This window comes from Hordeum vulgare, chromosome 5H, assembly GCF_904849725.1.
Source record: "Hordeum vulgare subsp. vulgare chromosome 5H, MorexV3_pseudomolecules_assembly, whole genome shotgun sequence".
Lineage (NCBI taxonomy): Eukaryota > Viridiplantae > Streptophyta > Magnoliopsida > Poales > Poaceae > Hordeum > Hordeum vulgare.
In genome coordinates this window covers 1,351,177-1,360,871 of record NC_058522.1, presented here as the reverse complement: position 1 = coordinate 1,360,871, position 9,695 = coordinate 1,351,177, and the positions used below count along the sequence as shown (strand labels likewise).

Here is a 9,695-nt window from a genome sequence, read left to right as displayed (position 1 = left end):
AGTGGCCTATGTTTTGCCGGAATGTTGATTCATTTTCGTTCTGGCAAATTTCAGGCACTCCATATGTCCACTATTTAGCAAAGGTCATGCCGAAAATTTCCGTGAATTTCGTCATGACTAGTGCTAGAAACTAGGACATATATATGGAGTGCTTGGGAATTGCGGGAAAGGGTAATGAATCAACATTCCGACCAAATATAGGTCCCTTTTTATTATTCATGCTTCTGTTTATATATAGATGTTCAGTTTTTTTTTATATAGTGTCACGTTTGTTATTTACACATTTACCACATTAAAACAGGAAATGTGTGATGATGAATATTGGGAGTGTGAATATTGCGGCGACTGTCGGGGTATGTGCGACACGCCTCACCTGTGAGACGATAGGTTCTTCAGCATGAAGCTTGACGAGAATGGAGATATGTTCCTCCCTTGCCATGCAAGAAGATATGTGTTGGAGAGGCTCGGTTTCGAAGACCACGAGAGAATGGAGACGAGAAGCGCTAACCTGAGGACTATACATGGTCACACATTTATTATCAAAGTATTTAATTCAGTTTTTCACACAGAATTTGAGTGCCCAAATTGGGAAGATCTTTGCAAGGCATATGGATTTCGGGAGGGTATGGAAATAACCTTCGATCTTCGTCCTGAAGATAATATGCGAGGCAACATCGACATTTGGGTGGTTGTCGATATGATTCCTGTTTTACCTCCATGTGAGTTCATCAACCATATTTGTCAAGTAATTTGCATTCCATATTTAGAAATAGTTGGTGTTCATCCATATACTAAATTTGTTAAATTATAATTTACAGCTTATTTCATTTCTTCGAGTGAATTACAGAAATTAATTGACACGACACACTACACGTGTGGATCACATCTAACTTGGGAGGAGAAGGATGTTCTTTTGTACTTTCTTGTCGATGTTCTGGTTTCTAGGGATACCTTCCCGTATAATTTTGGCATTGTCCAAAATTATACATTTTACATGCCACTAGTGCATAGGTTGAGGATGGATGACATTAGCCGAAATATCTTGGTAAGAGTTTCCTAATTAAGTACACTCTACTATTGCATAAATGTTGTTGATTACATTGCTAACTAGGTTATTATTATGTTCTTCAACAGCAATTGCCACATGATGTAGTGCCTCTGTTGATGCACCCAGAAGGTCATATGAAAATTAAAAGCCCGCTGAGGGCTGAGTTCGATGCTCCATATTTGAGTAACCTCAAATCAAAATCAAAAAAGCTCCAAATTAAAGCATGGAGAGAAATAAAGAAGGATCGCAAGCCACAAGTTGGAGACCGTTGGATCTCTGTGCTTCATCATGGAGACATAGGTATTATTCTGTTTTATGACATTATACCTAAGAGCGAGGACTATGTCTTATGAGAGACAAGTTATTCTGGTTTATATTAACTTGACATGATCGATTAGGATGCATGAATATGATGACTATTATGATGTTTCTCTGTTTTACTTTATGTGTATCATATGACAACTTCGTATGTGATTAAGATGATGATGAGTTGTTAGATGAGTACGTAAGATGATGATGAGTTATATGATATGATACTCCCTCCATCCCAAAATTCTTGTCTTAGCTTTTTCTAGAAATGGATGTATCTAAATACTAAATTTGACTAGATACATTCGTATCTAAACAAATATAAGGGAAGAATTTTGGGACGGAGGGAGTACTTTATGTGTATGATCTGATGCAAATTATGCATATTTATTATGATATGATGAAACCACCATATAGAGCATGCACAAATACATAGGGGGACATAAATACGATGTGAATTAAATATTAAAAGCAGGAATATTAGAAGTAGCGTTGGAATATTAATAGTAGCGTTGGCTTAGCAGTAGCGCTCTATTTATTCCAGCGCTACTTCTGACGTAGATACCAGTAGCGCTTTCAATCCAGCGCTATTGCTAATAGTTAGCTGTAGCGCGTTAGCAGTAGCGCTGGCCCCAGCGCTACTAGTAAGGGTAAAACCAGCGCTATTACTAGGGTTTTCCCTAGTAGTGCTGGGGCCCCTGCGAGGGCCATTAGTCCGAGTTGGTAATATAAACCGGGACTAGAGATAGATCTTTAGTCGTGATTGAGCACTACAAGAGGAAATTGCGGGAATTTTTCTTCAACAGGTCATAGATCCCGACGGAGAATACCATTACACCAATTAATGCATGCATGTAATGATCTGCAAGTGGAGAAATTGTATATACCAAATTGTTATATATGTGTATGCATATATATGGTCGTAGAAATTCAATCATATAATCGGTCCTACGAAAAATCCTATGATATATATATGCATAACGTGTACAATATGTAGTAGCGTAAGATATGTTTGAAATGAAAAATAATTAAATGGAAAATAAAAAATGAAAAGCGGAATTAAACAATAAATCCCAAAATCCTGAAACCCCAAATCCCGGAAGCCTTTAGTCCCGGTTGGTGTTACCAAACGGGACAAAAGGCCCCTGCTCCCGGCGCGCTCTGCCAGCCACGTGAAAGGGAATTAGTCTCGGGACGTCATAAACCAGGACTAAAGGGGGGCCTTTAGTCCCAAGTCATTAGTCCCGGTTGGTGAACCGGGAAAAAGTCCCTTACCAACTCGGACTAATGCCCTGTTTTCTACTAGTGAATCTTCAAGCGCATTGCATCCATCTTGATCTTGTTCTCATCGACGACATCGGCAACATACAACTCCAATTTCATCTTCTCTTCTTCAATTATTTTCAATTTTTCTTTTGAATACTCGTTTTCTCTTCAACTAAATTTAACTTCTCGACAATAGGGTAAGTTGCAATTTCTAGTTCACATACCTCCTAGATAGAAATATTTATGTCAACTTGATGGGCATAATTGTTATAAGCATAAAATGCAACAAATAGTTATAAAAGAGAATATACCATATCTAAATCATAAACAGGACAAGGGCCGACGGACACGGATATCAAAACCATGGTATTATGTATAACAAACAATCATACAAGTAAGAAAATTATACAAATAACTATCTAAATCATACAAATAAGATTTTTTTATAAAAGGGATAAGAACAAGAGGCTCACCAAGGTGGTGACGGCAACGGGATGGTGCGAGCGATCGACGGTGGTTAGGACGAGGACGAGAAGGCACTAAGTAAACCACACCTACGCATATGCAAACTAAGAAGTTAATTTGAGCTCAGATTGCATATAAATGAAATAAACTCCCAAACTGACCCCCACAAATCATTATACTTATAGAGCATTGCACGAGCTAATCTAGCGATGGGAGATGAAAGGACAAAGTTGCTAACTTTTGTGAACACTTGGACAGATGGGGTGCCTCAAATATTGACAATACTTGGCAAAAATGAAGGATGAGCTCGAGAAAGGGAAGAGAATAGACAAGACAAAGGAGAAAACAGAGAAAGGAGAGCTCTTGGGCTCGAACTGGACGAAGCATTATATATAGTGATATCTTTAGTCCCGATTGATGATACAAACCGGGATTAGAGATCGGCATCTAGTTCCAGTTGGTAGCACCCACCGGGACTAAAGGGGGTCGCAGGGGCCTAGGCCTGATTCAACCCTGCCACAACACCTGTAGTCCCGGTTGCAAACACCAACTGGGACTAGAAGTCACAAATGAACTAGGACTAAAGCCTAGCCGTTGGAACCGGACGAGTGGTTACATTAGTCCGCGTCCAAAACTCGACCAGTACTAATGCTCCGGGCGAAATCCCTATTTTTTACTAGTGATTATTGATCTTACGAGAAGATTTGTGTATGTATTTTTTTTGCTTGATTTATTCATTTAGATTTTTTTGCGGGGAAATTTGAGAGCTCTTTATTCAACACAATCAGCTCCAGCATAATCACATGAGAGGCTGCTTACAAGTAGACTCGATGTAGAATCCAGCCAGCAATCCGTGACATCTAGAGTGCTAGCTTTCTTAGCATAGAGATGGGCGGAAACCTTGGCCGATCTACCAACATGCTCAATTACAAATGACTTAAAGAAAGGAATGTGCTCTCTAATATCGAACAAGATAGGCGATACCACCGCGTGATTGCTGTGACGCGAGTTCCAAAGATTCACAATCTCCAAATTATAATTCTCGAAGACCACTTCGACGTAGCCTCTCAGATGCGCGAACATCACACCATCACGAAGAGCCAGAGCTTCTGCGATGAGAGGATCGGTGATTCCCGAGTAAGGTTTGCACCAAGCAGCTACGAAGGAGGATCGGGTTCTCGCTACCCCATGAGCTCCACCCCTTCTAGCTTCCATAGCAATGCTGCCATCCATGTTGATCTTGAACCAGCCCTCGTCCGGTGGGCGCCAGCCATGGCCCGGGAGAATCCGAGCATGACCCCGAGGTAACTCAAGAACAGCTAGAGGCTCTCGAGTCTTTTGCGTAGACAAAACAGGATCAAGCTCTCGCTTGTCTTGTGTAGCATTGTTCCTCGAGGTCCATATTGCCCACATGACAGTTACCAATTTTGCTCTCTGAGAATCCAAGAACCTGTGATCGCGAAGCATGTCCCGAGACTAGGTGAGCGGGTACAACTCCGGCCGCTTGATGTCAAGCCAGTTCGGCGCGGCACTCCAAAACGCCTGTCATGGGTGTGGTCCAATAAGGCGTGCTTCATATCTTCCTCCGCTTGAAGGCAGAGTTTGCAAGTGCCAACAGTAGTAATCTGACGGTACTTGAGAGTAGCTTCCACCGGAAGAAACCCATGCAGAACCCGCCACCACAACACTCTCACCCTTAACAAAGCCTTGAGCTTCCATAACCGGGACCATAGTTGTTTGTCTGTCAATGAAGTTTCGGTGATCGTCCCTTTCTATAGAGCTTTATGCTCGTTATGAGTCATTAGAGCATGATACATTGATCTTACAGTATAGCAGCCCGATCATTCGAGAGCCCAAGCAAACACATCATCGCCTCCACCCCATCTTAACGGAGTGTTAAGAACGGCATCCGAATCGGGGGTGATGAAGCTTTGTCGAATTACGTATGATTTCCAAGACCAATTATCAGCATCGATGAGGTCTGAAACTGTGTGCAGCTGTGCATTTCCGCTTGTGACTATGGGTGACATGGAGATAGTGCCAAGGATCCACTTATCATCCCAGGTAGAAAGGGTCCTGCCATCTCCAATACGCTTTATGAGGCCGACTTGCAGAGCATCTCTCTCAGTGATGATCGCACGCCACGTTGCCGAGGAGGAACGTGGAGGTGCAGCTTGCATGAAATCACTGAAGGGAAAATATCTACCTTCGAGAACTCGGGTGCAAAGGGAGTTTGGATGTGTCATCAATCGCCATCCATGTTTTCCAAGAAGAGCTATGTTAAACAGCTCGAGCTTCCGGAATCCCATGCCACCCTTCTCTTTCGGAATTGTCATCACATCCTAGGCCTTCCAATGCATGGAGTTCCGATCTAGGGAGCTACTCCACCAATATTTAGCCAAGCAGAAAACAAGACCCTTACACACCTACTTTGTTAGCTTGAAACAACTCATGCTGAAAGTAGGTATGGCATGGACCATAAATTTTATGGCATGGACCATAAATTTTATGGCATGGACAATAGATTTTATAGAACTTCCCTACCAGCACAAAAACCCATCCTTTCGGACCCACCTTGGAGCTTGCTTCGAATCCTCTCTTTCATGTGGTCGAAAGTACCGCTTGTGATCCTATCCACGGCAGTAGGTACACCGAGATAACGTTCGCTGAAGGCCTCAACAAAGATGTTCAGAGTTTGTTTCAGCAACAACTTGTCCGAATCCGAGTTATTCGGGCTAAAGAAGACATAACTTTTATCTTTGTTAACAGCCTGTCCCGAGCCCCTTTCATGTATTGTCAGACACATTTATTCATTTAGATTTGCAATACTTATGTCATATTTAGATGTGTCCTAGACACATTTAATTTTGAGAAAAGATAACGTCCACACATGTGGGCGTTTGCAAAACCCCACGCACATGGATCTGTGTTCATTTATGGTTGTATTAATCTTGGTAATTTTTGACAGTTTTTTTATGCCACGTAGGAAGGGCCTGATGTGTGGGCGTTTATCAATTTTTTTTATGCCATGTAGGAAGGGCCTGGTGTGTGGGCGTTTATCAGTTCGCCCACACGCCTGTTTCGCGCACACAGAGCTCGCGGCTACCACCCCAACGTGTGGTGGAACTGGCGTCGCGCCCACACGCTCGCATGCCTGTTAGTTGCCATCTCTTCTGAGTGTTACATAACAACCGAGTGAAACTGATCGTGCCCGCATGCGTTTCAGTTACCATGTCTTTTTTATGTTACATGGCAACTGAATGAAACTATCACACGGGAACACGCGGGACCACAAGGTGACTATGGGTGACATGGAGATAGTGCCAGGGATCCACTTGTCATCCCAAGTAGAAACGTCCTGCCATCTCCAATACGCTTTATGAGGCCGACTCGCAGAGCATCTCTCCCAGTGATGATTGCACGCCATGTTGCCGACGAGAAACGTGGAGGTGAAGCTTGCATGAAATCACTGAAGGGAAAATATATGCCTTCAAGAACTCGGGTCCAAAGGGAGTTTGGATGTGTCATCAATCGCTATCCATGTTTTCCAAGAAGAACTATGTTAAACAGCTCGAGGTTCCGGAATCCCATGCCACCCTTCTCTTTCGGAATTGTCATCACATCCTAGGCCTTCCAATGCATGGAGTTCCCATCCAGGGAGCTACTCCACCAATATTTAGCCAAGCAGAAAACAAGGCCCTTACACACCTACTTTGTCAGCTTGAAACAACTCATGCTGAAAGTAGGTATGGCATGGACCATAGATTTTGTACGAACTTCCCTACCAGCACAAAAACCCATCCTTTTGGACCCACCTTGGAGCTTGCTTTGAATCATCTCTTTCATGTGGTCGAAAGTACCGCTTGTGATCCTATCCACGGCAGTAGGTACACCGAGATAACGTTCGCTGAAGGCCTCAACAAAGATGTTCAGAGTTTGTTTCAGCAACAACTTGTCCGAATCCGAGTTATTCGGGCTAAAGAAGACATAACTTTTATCTTTGTTAACAACCTGTCCCGAGCCCCTTTCATGTATTGTCAGACACATTTATTCATTTAGATTTGCAATACTTATGTCATATTTAGATGTGTCCTAGACACATTTAATTTTGAGAAAAGATAACGTCCACACATGTGGGCGTTTGCAAAACCCCACGCACATGGATCTGTGTCCGTTTATGGTTGTATTAATCTTGGTAATTTTTGACAGTTTTTTTATGCCACGTAGGAAGGGCCTGATGTGTGGGCGTTTATCATCTGTTTCGCACACACAAAGCTCGCGGCTGCCACCCCGACGTGTGGTGGAACTGGCGTCGCGCCCACACGCTCGCATTCCTGTTAGTTGCCATGTCTTCTGAATGTTACATAACAACCGAGTGGAACTGGTCGTGCCCGTATGCGTTTCAGTTACCATGTCTTTTTTATGTTACATGACAACTGAATGAAACTATCACACGGAAACACGCGGGACCGCATGACAGGACGGACGTGCGGGTCCCAAGGACAGAAGGCCGGACGTATTGACGTTAGCTGTTTTGCCTACACGCACACATATAAGCTATTTCCTTACACACCACACGACACGTGTACGATATATATGGGCGATCCCAAATTTTTATTTTGGTTGTGTCTTCAAGACAGAATTGATGGGTGCTCGGGCCTAGCTACATGTACACGTGGCGCATGGCTATTGGGGTGCGAGATGGAACGTGGAGTAGTCTAGTAGTAAGCAGGACACGTACGCGAGCACGGAGAACCGTCGACCTCACACATGGATGCATGCACCGCCGTTGCATGCGTGCATGCGCCACGTCGGCACGTCCTCGACAGACACGTGTGCATGCAGGTAGCTAGCTAGAAACCTCTGCATTCCATTCCATGTGGATCGGATCGGCCATGGCGGCTCCGGCCATCTGCATGCTACTTATTTATACCTGCTCCATCGACCATGCATGGCAGATGATATCAACTCCATCTCTTGCAGCTTGATCAGTTGGAGAACCAGAGTAGTAGGACGACGCATGGCTTCATCGGCGGCGAGTCAGCAGCAGGCGGCAGGGAGCATGATGGCGCGGGTGGACCGGCTGGACCTAGTGGTGGCGTACCTGGAGGAGGGGATGCGCCACCACAGCGGCAGGTCGTCGACCACCGCGACCAGCACGCTGTCCTCGTCGTCGTCCCCGACCACGCCTCGGTCTTGCCGGCCTCACGGGTGCCGGCCGGCGGAGGAGCTGCTGAGGGAGGCCGAGGCCAAGGGCAGCCTCGTGGACCGCATCGCGTTCCTGGAGGACCGGGTGCTCCGCATGGAGGAGGAGCGCGTGGAGTTGCTGTCGTCGAGCATGACCACGCCGACCTCGTCGGGGAAGAGGAGGACGATGAGGATGATGATGAACGGCGGCGGCGGCGGCGGCGAGGCTGGGGACGGGAGGAAGGGGAAGAAGGGGCTCAAGAGCCTGGTCAAGTCGTGCGTCCGAGCAGGCGCCAAGATCAAGACCAAGACCAAGGAATAGCCATCATATCAAGTTTTCTTTGTCGGATGAGTCATCAAGTTTCTAGTACGGTCTAGTCGTGTGCGCGCACACATTTGTATATGTTGGCGTGGCGTGTACGTAGGACGTACACCCTGTACAATACACGTGCCTGTAAAAACAGGACAACATGTTGTGAGTGAGTGTACACCTTTTTATATATATATACTTGTCCATGTATATATTGTGGTAGACTTTTCTTCTTACAGCTTGGTCATCTGTAGATGCTGAGAGGGGGGAATTTGATGCTGCAAAGGTGGAATATATGGTGGAGTCTCCTGACAATGCTATAGAAGTGGAGGTGATTCCTATTCCTCCCTTGGCTACTGAGAAAAATTTGAGATTTAGTCTCCGTAACGTGCAAAGCAAGATGGAGGAGGATGTGCAGTTGAAGGCTGCTGCTGTCTTTGATGCTTTGTCCAATCAAAACATGATGTTAGCTGCTTCTAAGATGGGGGTTATTATTTCTGATAATGATTTTGTTAATATTGATATTATTAGAGAATTGGAGAAATTTAGGAATAATAATTCTAGGATGGAAAGAGAGAATGTAGTGAAAGTTGAGGAGAATATAAGTAATATGTCTCTGATCAATGCTAATGGGGTAGTTACTCCTTTAGATTTGGGTTGGATGGAAGAAGACAATATTGAAGAGCATGATTTTACACTTGTGAGGTCTAGAAAAAAGAATAGAATTAAAAAACCTGTTGTTGTAGCTAGACCTGTTACTAGAAGTCAGAAGAATGATGCATCCTTGGATAAGAAAGTGGGTGCCCCTACTGTGATTCCTATTAAGGGTCCCAGAGAGAGAAAAAATTCAAAAGGAATTATATGAAAGGGGTCTTTTGGAATTGTAGGGGAGCAGGTATGAAAGGGATGGCCTCCTGTTTTGCAGACATTATTAAAGATCATTCTCTTGATTTTGTTGGTATTCAAGAGACCAAGAAAAAGGAGTTTCCTGCAAAATACCTAAGTAGAGTGGATCCTGGTGGTTTCTTTGTGTGGAACTGTTTGCCTTCGGTGGGGATATCGGGGGTATCATTTGTGAGATTAAGAAAGAGAGCCTGGAGTTGATTTCTT

The 9,695-nt window shown here is 44.3% G+C and overlaps 1 protein-coding gene across 1 annotated transcript; it reads left to right on the top strand.

The window, feature by feature from the left end:
* The first annotated feature begins 7,693 nt into the window (after nt 1-7,693).
* On the top strand, nt 7,694-8,733 carry LOC123398574. The gene has a single exon (XM_045093031.1). It carries the CDS (start codon nt 8,040-8,042, stop codon nt 8,595-8,597), a length of 558 nt encoding a protein of 185 aa, XP_044948966.1. The 5' UTR covers nt 7,694-8,039; the 3' UTR covers nt 8,598-8,733.
* The last annotated feature ends 962 nt before the right edge of the window (nt 8,734-9,695 follow it).